Genomic DNA, 23,271 nt, shown 5'->3' with positions numbered 1-23,271 from the left:
CAAAAAATTAGCCAGGTGGGGTGGCGTGCACACCTGTAGTCCCAGCTACTTGGGAGGCAGAGATGGGAGGATCTCTTGAGGCCCAGGAGGCGGAGGTTGCAGTCAGCTGAGATTGTGCCACTGCACTACAGCCTGGGTGACAGAATAAGAACCTGTCTCAAAAAAAAAAAAAAAAGAGAAGATCATGTTGTCTGCATGCAGGGGCAGTTTGACTTCCTTCTTTCCAACTTTGATGCTTTTCTTCTTTCCTTCCTTCCTTTCCTTCCCTTCCTTTCCTTTCTTTCCTTTCTTTCTTTCCTCTTGCCTATTTGCTCTGGCTAGGACTTTCATTACTATGTTGAATAATAGCGGTGAACGAAGGCATCCTTGTCTTGTTCCAGATTTTAGAGGAAAAGCTTTCAACTTTTCCCTGTTCAATATATTAGATGTGGGTTTGTCATATATGGCCTTTATTGTGTTGAGGTATATTCCTTCTATACCCAATTTGATTGCAGAGCTGGGGGCTGGAATCAACTGAAGTCTCAGTCACTCACATACCTGACTCCTGAACTTGAAGACTCAAACAGCTGGGGCTACTCACACATTTCTATCTCTACATAGACTTTCCACATGATATTTCCAGCAGGGTGGCTTCAGGGTAGCCAGGCTTCTTACATTTTGACTCAGGGCCCCTCAGGGCCCAAAAGAGAGAGAGCCAGGTGAAATTTATATTGCTTTTTCTAACCTAAATTTGGGTGTCATGCAACATCACTGCTGCCACATTCTATTTGTTAGAAGATGAGTCACTAATGTCAGCCTATATTAAAGGGGAGGGAAATCCACCTTTAATGGGAGGATTGTCAAACGATTTGTGGACATGTTTTAAAACCATTACAGTTGGCCGGGTACGGTGGCTCACACCTGTAATCCTAGCACTTTGGGAGACCGAGATGGGTGGATTGCCTGAGCTCAGGAGTTTGAGACCAGCCTGGGCAATGGTGAAACCCTATCTTTACTGAAATACAAAGAGTTAGCTGGGTCAGGTGGCACACGCCTGTAATCCTAGCTACTCAGGAGGCTGAGACAAGAGAATTGCTTGAACTTGGGAGGTAGAGGTTGCAGTGAGCCGAAATCGCACCACTGCACTCCAGCCTGGGCGACGAGTGAGACTCTGTCTCAAGACAAACAAACAAACAACCATCACAGTAAATTAACCTGTCTAAACCTAATGTAATTTGGGGCAAATGGCATTATCTTCAAGAGTATCACTGTTCTCATTTATAAAATAAGTGTGATAATTCATTGGTTGTGAAGATTTGATGAGAAAATATTGTGGAAATACTTAGAATATTGCCTAATTTATAAGCAAGTACTCAAACATTTTAAATTCTTCCTTCCTTTTTTCTTTCCTCTTTTAGCTTATTGATTTTCAAGTTAACTGTCATGTATTGTCTTTTCATAATTAAAAAATATGAGGAAGAATTTCTAATTTATGTATATTTTTCAAGTGAGACATGTAACAAAGAGGAAGTGATAATTTAGTTGGCAACTAAGACATGTGCATAAGGAAGGATACATGAGTGATGTGATACACTTGTATGTTGGGTAGATGGAATGTGTTATGGCTAGCTAGAGGCAGGTGACCTGTGTGGAGATCTTGACTGGCTGACTCCTAGGTATCTCTTGTGACTTGTGTACTTTTCCCTTGCAGTTCCTGAGGGAAGACCTCAATTACCATGACCCAACGGTGAAACACAGCACCTTCCACGGTGAGGATAAGCTCATCAGCGTGGAGGACCTGTGGAAGGCATGGAAGTCATCAGAAGGTAATAGGCAGCCTGGTCATCAATCCGAGTTGTGGGAAGGTTTAGAGAAGAGAAAAGCAGCAACTTGGCCTTAAAAGAACATGTATATAAAATGCTTAGTAAAGGGCAAATTATTGAAATTATTCTACATACAGTCACTAAATAAGACTGAATATAGTCACTCTGCTGGGCATGGGGGAAGGTTCTCCAGAGTTGGCGTTTTTCTTCATTAGAATACTTTTTGAATTCTATCCTATTCCTACCCCTTTCCTCACCCACCTGATCCTGGCATAGGAATCTTCCAGGTTCTGCTGCTTTATCTCCAGAGATAGGGAGCTTGCTGGTCTCTTGAGGCAGCCCCTTTCTTCTCTAGCTTCCCACTTAGTCCCAGCTCTGCTGAGTCCTAGACAATTCAAAGATAGGGTGAGGGTACAGACAGACTCTCTCCTCTTCTATACCATCTTGATTGAAAGCTTTTCTATACCATTTTGGTTGAAAGCACTAGTGTAGAGTGACTCTCTCCTGAGTCTTCTTTTTTCCAGGTTAAGTAGCCCTACTTCTTGAAGAAAACATTTTCTCAGCCTCCTTCTCGTCTTGATTTCCTGCCTATAAGCACTTTTGTTAATGTGTTTCTTAGATCCTATAGTTGGCTGCAGACCTTCAAGTGTGATTTTATCATCACAGAGTTGAGCAGGACTGTCACCTTCTTGTTTCTGAATCCTGTGCATCTGTTAATGCAGTCTGATTAGATACCGGTGCCTCACTAGTCATACCACTCTACTGACCCATGTTGAGCTTAATGAAAACTTCAGATTTCTGTAAAACTGCTAAACCATGATTACCATTTTTTTTTCTGGAGCATTTCCTTCAGAGTTCTTAGTGAAAGAGCATGTCTAATTGTGCGAGACTTGACAGGGAAGGGGAAAACAGGGCTTTAGCTTCCTCTCCATTTATATCTGTGGCTAGGGCACAGATAACAATAAGACTAGAAGAAATCTTTCTTCCCAGGGTCTCTTAGGGCAGGTTCTGATGTAACAGGGGTTAAATGTAAGTAACCATCAGGATCCCTGGTTTTTATTTGAGGAACCTTAGGCCTAGATGTATAAAGTTACTTGTCATTATCATGCATTTAGTAGAGCCAGAACTTCAGCTCTGTAGGCCAATGCTTTTCAATACCCTCTTGGTTGAAAGCATTAGTCTAGGGTAGAGAAGACTAGTTTTGGTAGGAATGAGGCAGTTTCTATTTTTATTTACATTTTAATTTAGGCTTATAGAATTTGAGATCTGAAAGGGATAATCTATATTGTAGATGGGGAGCATTAAATGTGAAGCAGGAAGACCTGAATTCTAATCCTGATTATGGGATGGACAGGCTGATGCTTCCTGTTAACTCTATGTTTTATCAATGTAGAAGAAAAATTAGGCAGCTGTAGGAGAGAGCTTCCTGGATATCTTTGGAAGCTGAGTTCCTTCTGGGTGTTTTTCTTTAATAGCTCTCGAGCAACTCAGGCTAGGTACTGATGAAGATTAAGCAGTGACTTGAGCTTTGGAACTATACCAGCGGTGCCAGGAAAAAAATCTTCCATTAGCATCATTTAGTTTTGGCTTTCTTATTTTTCTCTAATGACATGAGGACAGGGTGGCTGGTTTTTAAGAGTGGGTTTCAAAAGGAGGAACTTAGAATTAAAGATGGCAGGGAGAGCATTCTGGCCTTTTCTGAAAGCTCGCATAGAAGTATCTAGGAAAGGAAAGTGAGAGGGCAGAAACAGAGGGACTAAATCATAATGCTAGAAAACAGCTCCAGGCAGTTTTCTGGCAAGGACTTTATTTTTGGACTTAGCAACTATTTGGAACACTTCCAGTGTATTCTAAATTACAGGAAAATGAAAGACAATGGAGTGAGGTTTTTTGGGGGAGAGTCCTCATTAACCATGAGTGGAGAAAAGCATTTCAATGCAGTGATGTAGTTCACAGCTAAGATGAGAAATGATATATATGTACCCTATTAGAATTTGCTTACTGTGTGTTATACCTGGTGATTTGACAGACTAAAAGTGAGAATTTTTATATGTCCTCTTCCTCCCAATAATTTGCTTCATTATTCAGAGAAAGGCCCCTAATCTCTCTGGAGTGATGATTTCCAGAGCTACAAAAAGCATTTAATATTCTGGCACTGGCTCAAACTAGCTGTTCTGAGTTTAGCTAGATGATGTAGATGTCAGCAGTGGTCACTTGTGTTCAGAACATTAGCTGGCTAGTGTCACTACCATCTGTGTGATTAGCATTGTTAACATTTTTCTGACTAATGTTGGGAGCCAATCTTTTCTCTGTGTTATATAGATCTTAGCAGATAAGTTTTCTAATCTCTATCTTAGCCAACTCTGGGCTTTAGTAATAAAAACAGCAGCAGCAACAACAAAAACTGAAAAACTACTTTAACATTTATATAGTATTTAATATGTGCTAGGCACTGTTTCTAAGTGTTTTACATATATTAACTTATTTATTTCTCACAGAAACCATATGAAGTATAGATATTATGATTATATAGAGTTAGCACAGACTTCACAAGTTAAGTTCACAGCCCCCAATAAGATTACTCTCACTTCAGACATCAGCCATAATTTCAAGCTGTTCCCAGGTCACCTGCACTTCTGACCAGCTTGCTACAATTCATGTATTACCATGGCCTTCTCAGGTTTGATAATTAACTAGGACTACTTAGAGAATTCAAGAAAGCCCTATATTTATGATTACAATTTTATTATAAAAGTTACAAATCAGGACAAGCCAAAAGAAGAAATTTATAGGGCAAGATATGGAAGGGTCCTGAATATGGCACTTTTGTGTCCTCTCCTTGTGGAATCAGGACACATCTCCGTTTCCAGCACATCAGAGTGTTTGCCACCCAGGAAACTCAACTGAACTTTGGTGTTCAGTGTTTTTCTTAGGGTTTCATTACATAGGCAAGTTTGATTGAATTCTTAGGCACATGATTGAACTTAAGTTCCAGCTCCCTTTTTCTCCATAAAGGTTGGATTGGTATCACCGGGCTCAGAGCCCCAGTGTTCTAGTCACGTAGTTGATTTTTATAGTGAACAACCCCCATCCTGAGTCATCTTATTAACCTGAACTCATGTGTGATCCAAGGGACCCACCAGGAATAATAAAGACATTCCTATCACTGGGAATATTCCAAAAGTTCAGTGGGTACCTCCCAGTAACCCAGGACAAAGATCTGCCAAATTCTTTATTATATACAACATTGAATAATTAAGTATGGAAGAACTGGTAAAGCAGGGTTGAAGAAGGACCAAGAATGAGGGCCACTCCAGGAAATCCAGCAGCAGAGACTAGGGGATTCGCCTTTTCTTTTTTTTCTTTTTTTTTTTTTTTGAGATGGAGTCTCACTCTGTCACCTGGGCTGGAGTGCAGTGGCGCAATGTCAGCTCACTGTAACCTCTGCCTCCCAGGTTCAAGCGATTCTACTGCCTCAGCCTCCTGAGTAGCTGGGACTACAGGTGTGCGCCACTACGCCCAGCTAATTTTTGTATTTTTAGTAGAGACGGGGTTTCACCATGTTGGTTGGCCAGGATGGTCTCGATCCCTTGACCTCATTATCTGCCCACCTCGGCCTCTCAAAGTGCAGGGATTATAGGTGTGAACCACCGTGCCTGGGGGATTGGCCTTTTCTAATTAGCTACTTTCATATGACTCAGCTTTATTCATTTTTTTATTTCTAAGTGTCTTTGCTCAAGAGTCAGATATGACAAGAGAAGAATCAGATTGGCGTAGTGTGGATTACAGATTTAAATAGGGTGGTGATGGTGGGAGTGTGTGTGTAGGGTTTGGAGAGAGCTGCAATTTCCAGCCCCTACAGGATCATATGAGGTTAGAGGAGTGGCAGTTCCTTAAAGGAAGGGTGGCTGGGTAGATTTTGTAGAATCCTTGAGAAATAGAATTACTGTTTGCATATTTGAGCCATTGGAAACAATAACAGTGTCATTTTTAGAGAAGAATGATGGGAGGCACTGACCTAAGGGAATTCTCCTCTAAGCATGGCTTTCATTTTTTCTAAGCAAAGTGCATCATTACTGTCTCTTCTCCTTTCCTGGACACTAGATTTTAAATGATGCTATCTGCCTAACAAAGTATATTTCTTCTTTTGAGACAGAGTCTCACTCTGTAGCCCAGGCTGGAGTTCAGTGGCATGATCTTGGCTCACTGCAGCCTCTGCTTCCCAGGTTCAACGATTCTTTTGCCTCGGCCTCCCAAGTAGCTGGGATTACAAGCATGCACCATCACGTCCAGCTAATTTTTGTATTTTTAATAGAGATGAGGTTTTGCCATGTTGGCTAGGCTGGTCTTGAACTCCTGATCTCAAGTGATCTACCCGCCTCAGCCTCCTAAAATGCTGGGATTACAGGCATGAGCCACTGTGCCTGGTGAATATTTCTTTTTTTTTCTTTTTTTCTTTTTTTTTTTGAGATGGAGTCTTGCTCTGTTGCCCAGGCTGGAGTGCAGTGGAATGTTCTCGGCTAACTGCAACCTCTGCCTTCCAAGTTCAGGAGATTCTCCTGCATCAGCCTCCCGAGTAGCTGGGATTACAGGCGTGAACCCCCATGCCTGGCTAATTTTTGTATTTTTAGTAGAGACGGGGTTTCACCATGTTGGACCAGGCTGGTCTTGAACTCCTGACTATAGGTGATCCACCTGCCTCGGCCTTCCAAAGTTCTAGGATTACAGGCGTGAGCCACCACACTTGGCCAATATTTCTTAAGTAGTAACTTCTTTCCTCATTTTTATGAATGAAGACTTTCTAACTATCAATCTTTGATTCTATGAAATATGATTGCAGCTAAAAGCAAAAGAACCTGGTAGTCTAGTGTGCCTGTGGACTTTGCCATAGTAGTCGTTTCCAAAAGTTTTTGTTTCCAAAAGCCTGGTAGAAAATAAACATTACAGGCCGGGCGTGGTGGCTCACGCCTGTAATCCCAGCACTTTGGGAGGCTGAGGCAGGCAGATCATGAGGTCAGGAGTTCAAGACCAGCCTGGCCAACATGGTGAAACCCCATCTCTACTAAAAATACAAAAAAATTAGCTGGGTGTGGTGATGGGCACCTGTAATCCCAGCTGCTCGGGAGGTTGAGGCAGGAGAATTGCTTGAAACTGGAAAGCAGAGGTTGCAGTGAGCCAAGATCGCGCCATGGCACTCCAGCTTGAGCAACAAAGAGCGAAACTCCATCTCAAAAAAAAAAAAAAAAAAATTAAAAATAAATAAATAAATAAAATAAAATAAACATTACAGTAAATAAGTTCACAGATCTCCTTTTCTGTCTGTGCTGTTCTTTGGACGATAGAATTTCTCTGCAGGAAGCAGTGGAGTAGTACAGCAGGTTCCTGAATAATGTCACTTCATTCAACCTTGTTTGATTATAATGCTGATGAAAATAAAAAAATTGCTTCCCTCCTGGGACCACTGTCTCTTTGTGGAGTTTGCACATTCTCTCCATGTCTGCATGGGCTTTCTCCAGGTACATCAGTTTCCTCCCACATCCCAAAGATGTGCACTTTAGGTGAATTGGCATGTCTAAATGGTCCCAGTCTGAGTGAGGGAGAGGGAGAGAGAGGAGGGAGGGAAGGAGGGTGGGGGGAGGGGCAGAGAGAGAGAGAGAGACAGAGAGAGACAGAGAGACAGAGAGAGACAGAGTGTGCATGTGTGTGTATGTGGTGTGTGCGTGTGTGCGCCCTGCAATGGAATGGCATCTGATTCAGGATTGGTTCCCACCTGGCACCCTGAGCTGCCGAGGATAGGCTCCAGCCACTCTCAACCTTGAACTGAAATAAGCAGGTAAATAATTATCTTACTTGCTTTAATCTTCCTTAAATGTATGTACAGGTCACATTTATTTCACTGTGTAATATTAGGAGGGTTTTGGTCTTTACTTGTAAGTTTGGTGATGTTTTTGTTACCAGAAATATGCCATAATAACTTCACCCTTGTTTATATCAATTAGCCTCTGGTAAAATTGGTTTTGTTATACATGCTTTTGCTTAAAGTTGCAGTTTCCAACAAACCATTGATGACATTAATTGAGGACTTATTGTACTGGAGAGCTAGGAAGCCTTTAGAAAGAACATCCAGGCCGGGTGCGGTGGCTCACACCTGTAATCCTAGCACTTTGAGAGGCTGAGGCGGGTGGATCACTTGAGGTCAGGAGTTCAAGACCCGCTTGGCCAACCTGGTGAAACCCTGTCTCTACTAAAAATACAAAAATTAGCCAGGTGTGGTGGTGGGCATCTATAATCCCAGCTACTCGGGAGGCTGAGGCTGGAGAATTGCTTGAACCCAGGGTACAGAGGTTGCAGTAAGCTGAGATCGCGACTTCACTCCAGCCTGGGTGAAAGAGCGAAACTCCATCTCAAAAGAAAGAAAGAAAGAAAGAAAGAAAGAAAGAAAGAAAGCACCCAGCAGAGCTGCTGACCTCTCTGTTGACACAACACAGGGAGGCCAGGTGGCATCAGACTTCTGTCTAAACCATTTCAAAAGTCAGATCCGTATGAAAGAGTTGGCAGCCCATTTTTGCTTTTACATAAACCTAATGAGAGATATGTTTATTATTTTCTTTTAGTCATTAAAAATTATTTTTCTAAGTGAACCATCAAGTCATTTAGTTAAAAACCTCAGACATTAGTTGTTTGCTGCTGTATTTTTTGGAAGAATCATACAGTTGGCTTTTTCTTTCCCTTACATTCTTTCAGATAATTTTTTTATCCTGATAATAAAAACAACTAGCATCCATGTAGTGATTTAACTTTTATCACAGTCATTTTATATTTATTTTAAATAGACACTTGAGGATAAAAAGTTTTACTTGTATTCCCATTTAATAAATAAGAAAACTGAGTATCTCTCACCTGAGGGTTCTACCTGTTTAATATATCTTATGTGCATCTCCTATGATACTGCCTTAGCTCAACTTCATTACCTTTTTAAAAAGATATTTATTGAGTGCAATTGACATACAAAAAGGTGTAAATCTCTAAAGTTTACTATTTTTAAGATTTTGGTACATGTATACAATTGTGAAACCATCACTCCATTAAAGATAGTGAATATATTAATCACCCCTAAAAGTTTTCTCGTAGTCCTTTGTAGTCTCTGCTCCCCTAGCAACCACTGATCTGATTTCTGCCATAGATTAGTTTGCATTTGCTACAGTTTTATGTAAATGGAGTTATATAATATGTACTTTTAAAAAATAATCTGGCCACTTTCACTCAGTGTAACTATTTTGAGGTTCACTTATGTTTTGCATGTGTACATAGTTAACTCCTTTTTATTGCTTAGTAGTGGTCCATTGTAGAGACATACCACAATTTATTTACATGTTTACCTACTGGGAGACATTGAGCTGCTTTTAGTTTTTGGCTATTACAAATAAAGCTGCTATGAACATTCACATGCAAGTCTGTATGGACATATATTTTCTTTTCTCTTAGGTAAATATCTAGGAGTGGAATGACTAGATGATATGGTAGGTATATGTTTTTAAGAAACTGTCAAACTGTTTTCTAAAATAGTTGTATTTTTTATATTCCCACCAGCAGTATATGACATTTTCAGTTCTTCCACATCTTTACAAACACTTGGTATGATCGGTCTACTTAATTTTAGTCATTCTGATAGTATAATGATCGTGGTTTTATTTTGTATTTGCCTAATGGCTAACAATGTTGAGCATCTTTTTATGTACATGTTTCCATTCATATCTCTTTTTTGGTAGAGTATCTGTTAAATCTTTTGTCTGCTTTTTATTGGGTTGTTTTTTTAAATTGAGTTTTGAGAATTCTTTATATATTCTCCATTTAAGTCTTTTATCAAATATATACTTTGCTAAGATTTTCTCCAAATCTGTGGCTTGTCCTATTAGTCTTTTAACAGTGTCTTTTGAAGAGCAGAAAGGTGTAATTTTGATGAAGTCCAGTTTATCAATTTGTTTTTTAATAGATCATGCTTTTGGTATTGTATCTAATAAATCTTTGCCTAACCCAGGATCACACAAAGATTTCTTTCTGTTTCTTTCTAGAAGTTTTGTAGTTTTATGTTTTACATTTAGGTCTATAATTCATTTTGTATTAATTTTTATATGTGGTGTGAAATATGGAACTTACTTCTTTATTGTGCTTACACATGGTCCCAATTGTTCTAGAACCATTTTTTGAAATGCTATTCTTTTCTCCATTGCATTGCCACACCTCTCATCTTTTGTCAAAAATCAGTTGTTTAAGCTGAGTGCAGTAGCACACACTGTAATCCCAGCTATTCAGGTGGCTGAGGTGGGGGGGTGGGTGAAAACTGCTTGAGCCCAGGAGTTGGAGTCCAGCCGGGGCAGCATAGCAAGAACCTGTTTCTAAAAAACAAACAAAAATGCCTCAAGTTGTTTGTATAAGTGTGAGTTTATTTTTGGACTCTCTATTATGATACGCTGATCTATCTGTCTGTCTTTATGCCAGTACTATGCTATTTTTATTACCATAGAATTATAATAATTCTTTCAATCAGGTAGTGTTAGCCCTCTAACTTTGTTCTTCTTTTTCAACTTGTTTTGGCTGTTTCAGGTCCTTGAATAAACTTGTCAATTTCTACAAAAAAGCCTGGTGGGATTTTGAATAGGATTGCATTGAATCTATAGATGAGTTTGAGAGAACTGACATCTTCAAAATACTGATGTTCTTTCAACCCATAAACAAAGTACATCTCTACATTTATTTAGGAGATACACTTTCTCTGAGTATTATTTTTTAGTCTTTCACATTTAGAACTTTCACGTCTTTTGTCAGATTTACCACTAAGTAGTTCATAGTTTTTTATGCTGCTGTATATGGTATTTTTAAAAATCATGGTAAAATACATATAACAAAATTTACTATGTAAATGGTATTTTAAAATAATTTCTGATTGTTGCTTACATACAGAAATGTAATTGATTTTTATATATTGATTTTATATTCTAAACTAAAAATGTATATTCTATGAAGTGCTAAACTCATTTAGTAGATTTCATCACATTTTTTTCCATAGATAGTCATGTTTGTCTGCCAATAAAGACAGTTTTACTTCTTTTCCAATCTGATACTTTTTTTTTCTTTTTCTTGCCTGATTGCCTTGGATAGTATTTCTAATACAGTGTTGAAGAGAAATGAGGTGAGCAGATATCTATGTTTCATTTCTAATCTTTTTTTTTTTTTTTTGAGATGGAGTCTCGCCCTGTCACCTAGGCTGGAGTGCAGTGGCATGATCTTGGCTCACTGCAAGCTCCACCTCCTGGGTTCACACCATTCTCCCGCCTCAGCCTCCTGAGTAGCTGGGACTACAGGTGCCCACCACTGCACCCGGCTAATTTTTTATTTTTATTTTTAGTAGAGACGGGTTTTCACTGTGTTAGCCAGGATGGTCTCGATCTCCTGACCTTGTGATCTGCCCGCCTCAGCCTCCCAAAGTGCCGGGATTACAGGCGTGAGCCACTGTGCCTGGCCGTTTCTGATCTTAGAAAACATTCAGTCTTTCACCATTAAATATAATGTTGGGCCAGGTGCGGTGGCTCATGCCTGTAATCCCAGCACTTTGGGAGGCTGAGGTGGGTGGATCATGAGGTCAGGAGTTTGAGACCAGCCTGGCCACCATTGTGAAACCTCATCTCTACTAAAAATACAAAAATTAGCTGGTCGTGGTGGTGGGCGCCTGTAATCCCAGCTACTCGGGAGGCTGAGGCAGGAGAATCGCTTGAACCCAGGAGGCGGAGGTTGCCATGAGCCAAGATTGTGCCACTGCACTCCAGTCTGGGCAACAGAGTGAGACACTGTCTCAGAAAAATAAATAAATAAATAAAATTAAATTAAATTAAAAAAATTATATATATACATATAATGTTGGCTGTGGGTTTTTTGTAGTGCCTCTCTACTCCTAGTTTGCTGAGAGCCTTTATCAGGCATAGATACTGGATTTTATCAAATGAGTTTTCTGTGTCTATTGAGATGATTGCATGGTTTTTCTGTTTGTTTGTTAATTTGATAAGTTACAGTGACTGAGTTTTGAGTGTAAAGCTAACCCTGCATTCTTGGGATAAGTCCCCTTGGTCATAATGTATTATCCTTTCACTATATTGTTGGATTAGATTTGCTAAAATTTTGTTTTAAATTTTTGTGTCTTTGTTCATGAAGGATACTGGTTTGTAGTTTTCTTAAAATGTCTTTATTTTTGGTATTAGGATAATGTTTGTCTCATAGGATGAATTGTGAAGTATTCCTCAAGTTTTTTTGAAGAGTTCATGTAGAATTGGTATTATTTTTTCTTAAATATTTGATAGAATTCAGCAGTGAAGCTAACTGAGCTTAGAGTTTTCTTTGTGGGAAGATTTTTAATTATAGTGTCAATTTCTTTAATAGGTATAAGGCTGTTCAGGTTATCTATTTCTTGAGTGATCTTAGGTACTTTGTGTCTTTCAAGAAATTTGTCTATTTCACCTGTGTTGTCAAATTTACTGGTATATGTTAATAAAATTGCCTTATTTTAATGTCTGTAAAATCGGTAATAATGTCTCATTACTGATCTTAATAATTTGTGTCTTCTTTTCTTTGCTGATTGGTCTTATTAGATCTTTGTTAATTTTACAGAACCAGTGTTTGGTTTTATTGATTTTTCTCTGGTTTCTATTTCATTGATTTCCACTTTGATCTGTATTAATTTCTTTCATCTGCTACTTTGGATATAATTTGCTCTTTTATTTTTTAGTTTGGTAAGGTGAAAACTAAGGTCACCAATATGAGACCTTTCTTCTTTTCTAATACAGAATTTAGTGCTGTAAATCTCCCTTAACTACTGCTTTAGAGGCATGTCCCAAATTCTGGTGTATTGTGTTTTTTTTTTCCCCTCTTTTCCAACTGATTTATTAGTAGCACAGACGAATAAAAATACCTGGAGTGAAGACACAATTAATGGCAAATGTTCTCCTATTACTTTTTTTCCTGATATAATCTTCAACAACTTAGTATCCCTTAATAATATGTTCTAATTTGAGAGATTCTTTTTGCCCTGGAAATGCATACCTTTAAAATCTGTTTTAGACGTTAGATCCATCCATTATTGGTTTATCATTGTATTGGATGAAATGTTGTGCTTTTTTTTCACTTAGCTTAAAATATTTTATATTTCCTTTGTGAAATCTTTAGTTCACAAGTTATTTAGAAGCAAGTTATTTAGTTTCCAAACATTTGGAGATTTTTTTAGACTTTTTTGGTTATTGATCTCTAATTTAATTCCATTGTGATCTGAGATCATACTTTATATGACTTGAATCCTTTAAAAAATTTTAAGATTTTTTTTCTTTCATGTCCTAGGACATGGTCTATCTTGTTAAATATCCCATGTGCACTTGTATATGTTCTGTTGGGTGGAGATTTCTGTAAATGTCAATCAGGTCTGTTTTTGTTGTTTTGCTGTTTTTTTTTTTTTTTTTCAACTTTTAAGTTCCAGGGTACATGTGCAGGATGTGCAGGTTTGTTATATAGGTAAATGTGCGCCATGGTGGTTTTCTGCACAGATAACCCGTCACCTAGGTGTTTAACCCTGCAGCCATTAGTGGTTCTTCCTGATGCTTTCACTCCTCCCACTCCCCTGACAATGTATGTTGTTCCCCCTGATGTGTCTATGTGTTCTCATCGTTGAGCTCTCACTTACAAGTGAGAACATGCACTGTTTGGTTTTCCGTTCTTGCATGAGTTTGCTGAGGATAACAGCTTCCAACTCTATTCATGTCCCTGCAAAGGACATGATCTCATTCCTTTTCATGGGTGCATAGTATTCCATGGTATATATGTACCACATTTTCTTTATCCAGTCTTTCATTGATGGGCATTTGGGTTGATTCCATGTCTTTGCTATTGTGAATAGTGCTGCAATGAACATACATGTGCATTTATCTTTATAATAGAATGGTTTATATTCCTTTGGGTGTATACCCAGTAATGAGATTGCTGGGTCAAATGGTATTTCTGCTTCTAGATCTTTGAGGAATCACCACAGTGTCTTCCACAATGGTGAACTAATTTGCATTCCCACCAACAGTGTAAAAGTGTTCCTTTTTCTCTGCAACCTTGCCAGCATCTGTTGTTTCTTGACTTTTTAGTAATTGCCATTCTGACTGGTATGAGATGGTATCTCATTGTGGTTTTGATTTGCATTTCTCTAATGATCAGTGATGCTGAGCTTTTTTCATATGTTTGTTGGTCGCATGAATATCTTCTTTTGAGAAGTATCTGCTCATGCCTTTTGCCCGCTTTTTAATGGGATTGTTTATTTTTTCTTTGTAAATTTGTTTAAGTTCCTTGAGGACTCTGGATATTAGACCTTTGTCAGATGGATAGATTGCAAACATTTTCTCCCATTCTGTACCATTCAGGACATAGGCACAGGCAAAAGTTTCATGATGAAAATGCCAAAAGCAAATGCAACAAAAGCAAAAATTGACAAATGGGATCTAATTAAAGAGCATCTGTACAGCAAAAGTAACTATCATCGGAGTGAACAGGCAACCTACAGAATGGGAGAAAATCAGGTCATGTTGGTTGATGGTATTGTTCAAGTCTACCTATCTTTATCGATTTTCCACCTACTTGTTCTATCTTTTTCTTTTCTTTTCTTTCTTTCTTTTTTTTTTTTTTTTTTTTTGAGATGGAGTCTTGCTCTGTTGCCCAGGCTGGAGTGCAGTAGCATGATCTCGGCTCACTGCGACCTCCGCCTCCTGGGTTCAGGCAATTCTCCTGCCTCAGCCTCCTGAGTAGCTGGAATTACAGGTGTGTGCCACCATCCCTGGCTAGTTTTTGGATTTTTAGTAGAGACAAGGTTTCACCTTGTTGACTGGTCTCGAACTCCTGACCTCAGTGATCTGCCCTCCTCAACCTCACAAAGTGCTGGAATTACAGGCATGAGCCACTGCATCCGGCCTGCCTACTCGTTCTATCAATTGTTAGAGAGGAGTATTTAAGTTTCCAGTTATAACTGTGGATTTGCCTATTTTTCTTTGTAGTTTCTGGTTCATGTATTTTGAAGCTCTGTTACTAGGTGCATAAAGATTTAGGATGATTATTTCTTAGTGATTAACTGACCCCTTCAACATTATGAAATGAACTGCTTTATCCTTCGTGGTAATCTTTGCTCTGAAATCTACTTTGATAAAAATATAGCTGTCTTTTGACTGTTGTTAGTTTGGAATGTCTTTTTCCATCCCTCTACATTTAATCTATTTGTATTTTTATATTTAAAGTGCATTTCCTATAGGCACATATAGTTGGGTCCTATATATATATATGTATATTTTGCAATGTGACAATATCTGTTAATTGCATTATTTAGACCATTTACGTTTGGTGTGATTATTAATATGATTAATCAAATATGATTGATATGATTATTAATATAAGATAATTTAGGTTAGTCCATTTTTTTGCTATTTGTTTTCCGTTTGTCCCATTTATTCTTTAATTCCTTTTCCTACCTTTTATGCTTTCTTTTGGATTAATTCAGTATTTTTTATAATTCAATTATATTTTCTTTGTTGGCTTATTAGCTATAACTGGTATTTTAGTGGTTGCCTTAGGAGATAAAAAATATATATCTTTAACTCATCACAGTCTTTTTTTTTTTTTTTTTTTTTTTTGAGACAGAGTCTTGCTTTGTAATCCAGGCTGGAGTGCAGAGGTGTGATCTTGGCTCACTGCAACCTCTGCCTCTTGGGTTCAAGAGATTCTCGTGCCCCAGCCTCCTGAGTAGCTGGAATAACAGGTGCACGCCACTACGCCCAGCTAATTTTGGTATTTTTAATAGAGATGGGGTTTTGCCATGTTGGTCAGGCTGGTCTCGAACTCCTGACTTCAGGTGATCCGCCTACCTAGGCTTCCCAAAGTGCTGGTGTTACAGATGTGAGCCACTGCACTGGGCCTACTTTCAAGAGATATTATACCATGTCACATGTAGTATAAGAAGCTTCCAGTAGTGTATTTTCATTTCCCTCTCTCAACCTTAGATTTTAATCCTTGCACTGTGGCTTGGAAACTCAAGGCCATAAGCTGGGGCAATTGTATAACTTCCCTCATTTGTTTCCTATCTCTCAAGAGTCATTGTCCTTTGTAGGCTGATGTCCAGTGTCCTGAAAACCATTATTTCATATATGTTGTCTTTTTTGGGAGGGGTAATTTTAATTCAGGAGGGAGGGTAAATTCCATCTCTGGTACTTCAGCTTACCCTGAAACAGAAGTGTCAGCTGAATCTTCTTTTGCTTGGGCTGTTGTTCTTCATATACCATTATTCTTGGTCCAGCCTAGCTCTACTGCTATCTATCTTTCACTTGGTTCCAGATCTGATGAGGTCTTTGCTTACATTTTTCAGAGTTTTCCCATTTTTCTCGCATACATGAAACAAACAAGTTAGGGCATCAATTTCTGGGTGTAAGAAATATTCTCAAATGGAAGCTGGAGAAATAAAGATACTGTTAAAAATGTTACAAGTGAATACCTGTATAGCAATAAATAGTAATCATATGTTATTTTGAAAGAATAAATATTGGCTTTCCTATTGGTTGGATAACCCTTCAGCTTGTGTAGGAATAGCGATAAGCTTAGATCACAACTGCTTTCTCATTTGAGACTCAACAAAATAAGATATCAAAAGCTTAGTAATTTTTGATGAAAAAAATTTATAGAAAATGTTGGCTTTGTGTGGTGACTCATGCCTACAATTCCAGCCCTGTGGGAGGATCACTGGAGCCCCAGAGGTTGAGGCTACAGTGAGCTATGGTCATGCCACTGTACTTCAGCCTGGGTCACAGAATGAAACCCTATCTCTAAAAAAAAGAAAGAAGCCGGGCGTGGTGGCTCATGTCTGTAATCCCATCACTTTGGGAGGCTGAGGCAGGTGGATCACAAGGTCAGGAGTTCAAGACCAGCCTGGCCAACATGGTGAAACGCTGTCTCTACTAAAAATACAAAAATTAGCTGGGCATGGTGGCGGGCACCTGTAATCCCAGCTACTCGGGAGGCTGAGGCAGATAATTGCTTGAACCTGGGAGGCAGAGGTTGCAGTGAGCTGAGATCACGCCACTGCACTCCAACCTGGGCAACAGAGTAAGACTCCATCTCAAAAAAAGAAAGAAAGAAAGAAAGAAAGAAAATGTGGGTGATTTTTTTTTTCATGTTTATCTGTCAGATGTTAGTCAGATGTATTGAAATTAAATGTCCATCTGTAATCTCAAAATGAATTACCTTATCTGGGAGAAAAGAGTAATATGTACACATAAATAAAAATCTGATGATATTTTATTTTATTATATTGTACTTTTTGATGGAGTCTCACTCTGTTGCCCAGGCTGGAGTACAGTGGCGTGATCTTGGCTCACTGCAACCTCTGCCTCCCAGATTCAAGTGATTCTCCTGCCTCAGCCTCCCAAGTAGCTGGGTTTACAGGTGCCCACCATGACGCCGAGCTAATTTTTTGTATTTTTAGTAGAGATGGGGTTTCATCATGTTGGCCAGGCTGGTCTTGAACTCCTGACCTCATGTGATCTGCCTGCCTCGGCCTTCCAAAGTGCTGGGATTACAGGTGTAAGCCACTGTGCTCAGCCCTGATGATATTTTATATCTTGAGAGTTTATTTATATTTTGATGCTGTAGTTCTGTTATTCCTTATCTACCTCTGTGGTATTGGCCCCAGAAGGTAGTGTTTTTCTCCTATAATTTATGTAAACATTTCTGTGTTAAAAATTTACTGAGTACCTTCTATATACCAGGCATTGTGCTAGATGAGTTTAGCATACAAGGTCCATGCTTATTTCTCTTATCTACTTGTTTTCCATCATTCCACACCATATCTCCTCTGGAAGTGCACTGCTATATTGGCAATTCCTAGGAAATGTTGTTCTTTTTCACCCCATGGTGCTTTCATATATGCTGTTTCCTCTGTTCATCTTTCTCCTTTGTTGATCTGTTTAAAACTCAATTGATCATTTCTTTAAGACATCTTCCCTGAAAACCACAGGCTGTTAGGTGTCTTCTTCTGTGTTCCCACAGCCCCTATCTCTTCACAGCCCTTAGCACACTAAATGCAAAGATCTGTTCCACTGCCTGTTTTCCCGTCAGACTACTGGAGTGCAGCATTTTATGATTTTATCTCTTAATACTTAGCACAGGGCCTGGCCTAGAGTAGGAATGCAGCACACAAAAATGTGTCCTTGGCTGTTTGATTGTGTGATCTTAGATAAGTTGTTTGGCCTACCCAACATTTCAGAGCACCTAGGTTCTCTTATTACTCTGCAGCCATGCTGCCAGACTTCTCTAACCTGGCTCTACTAACCTTGTAGTTTCTCTATAGGTGGTCTTTAATAGCATGTCCTGTTGGGCCCTGGGAGACCTGGTTTTTGCCTGGTAGCCTAGTGAGCCTATCACGTGAGGCCTAGGCCAGATTATTTTTGCAGCGATGGTTCAGGGTTTGGTAATGACATCAGATTAGAAAATGAAAACCTCTACCTCACTGTAGTCCCAGATGAGAAGCTGCTAGTGGGAACCAGAAGGAAGCTACTTAAAGAGACAATTCACAGTTCCAGGTCACACACTATCTTTAGGAAGGGCCACTTTGGAAGGATTTGATAGCTGCCTTGGAGTGCTGTTATTCAGAGCAGACCAATAAGAAGCTGGGTTTTGTGATGCCTTTTCTGATTCTGTCAGTCACTCCTTTCTCTGTGCTCCCACATCACCTTATATATCCCTGTGACCTAGCATTTATCACACTATATTATATTCATTTGTTTCCTTGTATATTCCCCTCTCTAGAAGAGAGCCCTTGAGGATGGAGTTCATGCATATTCACCTCTGTGCTGGTTAACTCACCCTTTACCTGCTAGAGTAGAAGCCAATAAAAGCTTAGTGAATGAATGAATAAATGAATGGCGATAATAATTATAGATGATTTTTTTTTACAGTTACAGTATGCTAGGGGCTTCCCTTTAGTACATTTTTATGATGTGAAAACTCTGATTTTCATCATTTTGGCAGTGAAAAAAATGAGGCACAAAATATTAAGTAATTTGCCCATGGTCTTACATCTAGTAAGCGGCAGATTGCAAATTCAAATCAAGACACCTGGTTTCAAAGTTCACATTATTCTTTTTTTTTTTTTTTTAAGACGGGATCTTCGCTATCACTCAGGGTGGAGTGGCGCAATCTTGGCTCACTCTAGCCTCAACTCCAGGTGATCCTCCCACCTCAGCCTCCCAAGTAGCTGGGACTACAGGTTCGCACCATCACACACAGCTAATTTTATTTTTTGTAGAGACAAGGTCTCACTTTGTTGCCCAGGCTGGTCTTGAACTCCTGGCCTCAAGTGATCCTCCTGCCTTGGCATCCCAAAGTATTAGGATTATAGGTGTGAGCCACCGTGCTTGGCCAAAGCTCACATTCTTAACCACTGTGCTATATCTGACTAGCTGACTAAAGGCTAAGTGACCAACTAACTAGCAGGTGTGTGAAGGAGGGGCAAAGAAAGTACTGGCAACCTTCCTGCCAGACCTCATTCTCTTGAGATGTGGATTTGAAACCACAAAAGTAGACGAAGGCTTCATCTGGAGGCACCACAGGTCCATTATGGGAAAGAGATACTGATTCAGGAATCCATTTACTATTACTTATTCCTTCCCCGGCAAGAGAAAAGATTGGCCAAGGCCAAGTGTTTGCCCTGGCACATCCCTGGATGTATTGCTATAGCTCAAGTGCTAGGAAGTAATACTGTTCCTTCTGCCTGGTATGCCCTTCCCCCAAATGTCCACATGGCTCATACCTTTTATTTCATTTTCTGCTCAAATATGACTTCATCAGAGAGGCCTTCCCTAATCTGACCTAATACAATATAGGACTATTTTTTATCCCCTTAACCCCTTATGGCTTAATTGTTCTTCATTATACTTATCACCATCTGACATATAATTATTTGTTTATAGTGTTTTATTTTGTCTCCCTCCACTGGAATATAAGCACCATGGGATCTGTGACTGTTTTGTGTATTGTTGTATCTTTACCTCCTAGAGTGGTGCCTGGCAAGTAGTAGCTGCTCAATAAATGTTTTTTCCCCCTAATGAATATATTATTTTGGAGTTTGAGACCACTTGTTTTCAAGGACCTTTGTCATTTGGTGTCAGCAATACCTCATTCTCCTTGACCCTATATATAACTCTTGGACTCCAGACAAACTAGAGTCAGTGTTCTCTGAGCATGCTTCACATCTTATAGCTCTTTGTCTTTGTTCATGATTCTTTCTTCTGGCAGATCTGCATCTCTGTCCATCCAGGTTCTGACCAGTCCTTAATATCTACCCCTTTTTGAATGAAGGTACATATGAAGAAAAAATTACTACTGAGTTTGTATTAAATCCTAGGCAACTCAAACACATTAACTCATTTAATTCAACAACTCTGGGAGACAGATATTGCTAAATTGTAAGCTACATGGGAGTAGGGATCTCTCTCTTGATCACCGTTCTATTCCTAGTGCCTGGTCTCAGAATAGAATGAAATAAATGCTTGTTGAATAGCAAAATGAATGTTTTACAGAAGGGGAAATTGAGGTTCATAATGGTTAAGTGATTTACGCAAGCTAGTTTATGGCAGATAGGATAGGCAAGGTCTTCCAGCTTCAAATTCAGTGTTTTTTTGTAATATATCCTAAAATAAAAAATCAGTGTTCTAAAATGCCAGGGGTTTGGCAGTCTTTAATAACTTTAGTTTTTGTAGCTACCTCAGAATAAAACAGGAGGTTTTATTGATTTTTACATGAAAATTGTTCTCAAACATAAAATATCTGTTCCTTTCTATAAAACATAGTATGGAGACCAGGGTATATCTTTACTACCCAAGATGCTAACTAGACATCGGTTTCTGGGATTCTTTGTGGATATGTGTCATTAGTACTTTTTAATTTTTTTATACCTCCCCCCTTTACCTCCATAAGTAGTCTGTGGGGGTAAGTGATACTTTTAGTGAGAAAACATAATATAAATACTGATGGAATGGACAACAAGTGATCCAGGACCCACAGATTGCCATCATTGGTTAATTCGAAGAAGATACTAGAGGTGGTATTTATATTGTACTTATTTTTATCTCATTGTTTAATTTTTATGTATGTTTTACAATCTATCTAATGTTAGTAAATGAATCTAATTTATAAACACATATACATATATTGGCAATGTGTGTACAAAGCTTTTTTTACAGGTAGATTATGTCATTAAAAAGATTGGAGATGGCTGGGCATGGTGGCTCATGCTTGTAATCCCAGCACTTTGGGAGGCCAAAGTGGGCGGATCACGAGGTCAGGAGATTGAGACCATCCTGGCCAACATGGTGAAACCCTGTCTCTACTAAAAATACAAAAATTAGCTGGACATGGTGGCGCGTGCCTATAATCCCAGCTACTTGGGAGGCTGAGGCAGGAGAATCGCTTGAACCTAGGAGGCGGAGGTTGCAGTAAGCTGAGATTGTACCATTGCACTCCAGCCTGGTGACATAGTGAGACTCCGTCTCAAAAAAAAAAGAAAAAAAAAGATAGGAATTAAGTTACCCTGTGTGTCTCTCTTATGAAGGACGGTTTGTTGTGTAGAACTCCAGGGGTTAGCCTTCTCTGATTCGGTGTAGCATTGTTTGTCATTTTGCCCAGAGATATAGTCTTTGATCCGGCTAGGGGCCACATGGACAGGCTCAGGGGATGGGAGACTTATGACATTAGGACATTGACTCTTGCTTGCACGTCCTTCTGGGATTTGGACATATGAGTCATTTGGAGTCTGTATCTGTACTAAGCTCTCCTTGCCAAATTCTGCAGCCTGTCACTGATAGCCACAGCTCTCTGTACTTGCTGTTGCCTTCTTCCTCACTCTGGCCCAGGGATTCTTCCCATTTTCTCTTTTGGAATGAGAAAACAGAACAAGACTTTTAACTTTTAGGTGCTTGAACCTTGGGGACAGGGAGCCCTCATATATCAGCTGGTCTGTTGAATGAGATCTTCATGCTGGAACTCAGGGTTGCTATCTGAGATACAGATGTTATAGAGGATACAGCTCATCCTGGCTCGTTTTGTTCAGACTATAGTGACTCCAGGTGCACACCATGCTGCCAAACCCTACCTAGATAGGGCATCTGCCTAGGTAACAGAATGATATATGCAGATAACAACAACAACAACAACAACAAACAAACCAAAACCATCTTGAGGTTTGGTCTGCCATGCTGAAGGTATTCTCCTTTTCCCCTACAGCTTAGCTTTGTAGGAGCTGATTATTCTAGAGTCCATCTTCAGTGGAGTGTATTGGCCCCCTTAGCAACCCCGTGCCTCACTTAATGCATTGTTTAGAGCAGTGGTTCTCAGCTGGGGGCAGTTTTTCTCTTCCATGGGATGTTGAACAATATCTGGAGACATTTTTTAATTGTCATGATTGGCAGCATGTTACTGGCATCTATGTTGTTAAACATCCTGCAATGCACAGGACAGCCTCCACAATGACGTATTATCTCATATAAAATGTCATTGGTGCAGAGGCTCAGAAACTCTGGTCTAGAGTGACTTCTGCCTGTCACCACTGTGGTGTAGGGTGCTGATGGAGGAGTTTCTGCATGCCAAGATTCTATGCCCAGACTTGTATCAAGGCATCCTCCCAGTAGACAAAAGGCCCTTGATGCACTGCTGGCCTCAGGCCTTCTAGCAATAAAAAAGTAGCCTTCTTTCCACTACACTCCAAGCAGAAAGGCCCCTTTGTGCTGGATGAGGTCGAGTTCCCTTGGCAGCAGTGGCAGGGGTGTGTTGTTCTTTGCACTTTACAGGCTAGCACTTGTCTGTCTGCCTTATATCTGTATGTTACTCTCTTATGCCTTCATTACCTGACACTCCAGACCATAGTAAATGATAACATCTGCAGTGCGTTAGGATATATATTCATTTTCAGGAATAATACATTCTAGTCCATTTAACTTCCGTCAGCATTTTTTTTTTTTTTTTTTTTTGAGTCAGGGTCTTGCTCTGTCACCCAGGTTGGAGTACAGTGTTGCAATCTCGGCTCACTGCAACCTCTGCCTTCCAGGCTTACGTGATCCTCCCACCTCAGCCTCCTGAGTAGCTAGGACTATAGGCATGTACTACCACACCTGGCTAATTTTTTTATTTTTTTTTTGTAGAGATGGGTTTTGTCATGTTTCCCAGGTTGGCCTTGAATTCCTGGGCTCAGGCGATCCACCTGTCTCAGCCTCCCTATGTGTTGGGATTATAGTCATGAGCCACCAAGTCCATCCCTCAACACTTCTTTTTTCTTTTTTTTCTTTTTTTTTTTTTTGAGATGAAGTTTTGCTCTGTTGCCCAGGCTGGAGTTCAGTGGTGAGATCTCAGCTCACTGCAA

At 39.6% G+C, this 23,271-nt stretch overlaps 1 protein-coding gene across 2 annotated transcripts in view; it reads left to right on the top strand.

Annotated features, from left to right (window-relative positions):
- Window positions 1–23,271, top strand: part of STIM1 (stromal interaction molecule 1) — a 231,508-nt gene that overhangs the window by 160,913 nt on the left and 47,324 nt on the right. For both annotated transcript variants that reach the window (XM_002822174.4, XM_009246755.4), the window contains exon 3: window positions 1,691–1,805. In XM_002822174.4, the coding sequence (XP_002822220.2) occupies window positions 1,691–1,805 (115 nt within the window). The remainder of the gene's footprint in view (window positions 1–1,690; window positions 1,806–23,271) is intronic.

The sequence above is a fragment of the Pongo abelii genome, chromosome 9 (genome assembly GCF_028885655.2).
Source record: "Pongo abelii isolate AG06213 chromosome 9, NHGRI_mPonAbe1-v2.0_pri, whole genome shotgun sequence".
Taxonomy (NCBI): domain Eukaryota; kingdom Metazoa; phylum Chordata; class Mammalia; order Primates; family Hominidae; genus Pongo; species Pongo abelii.
Note: the sequence above shows the minus strand (reverse complement) of the source record. Positions and strands in the feature narration are given on the sequence as shown.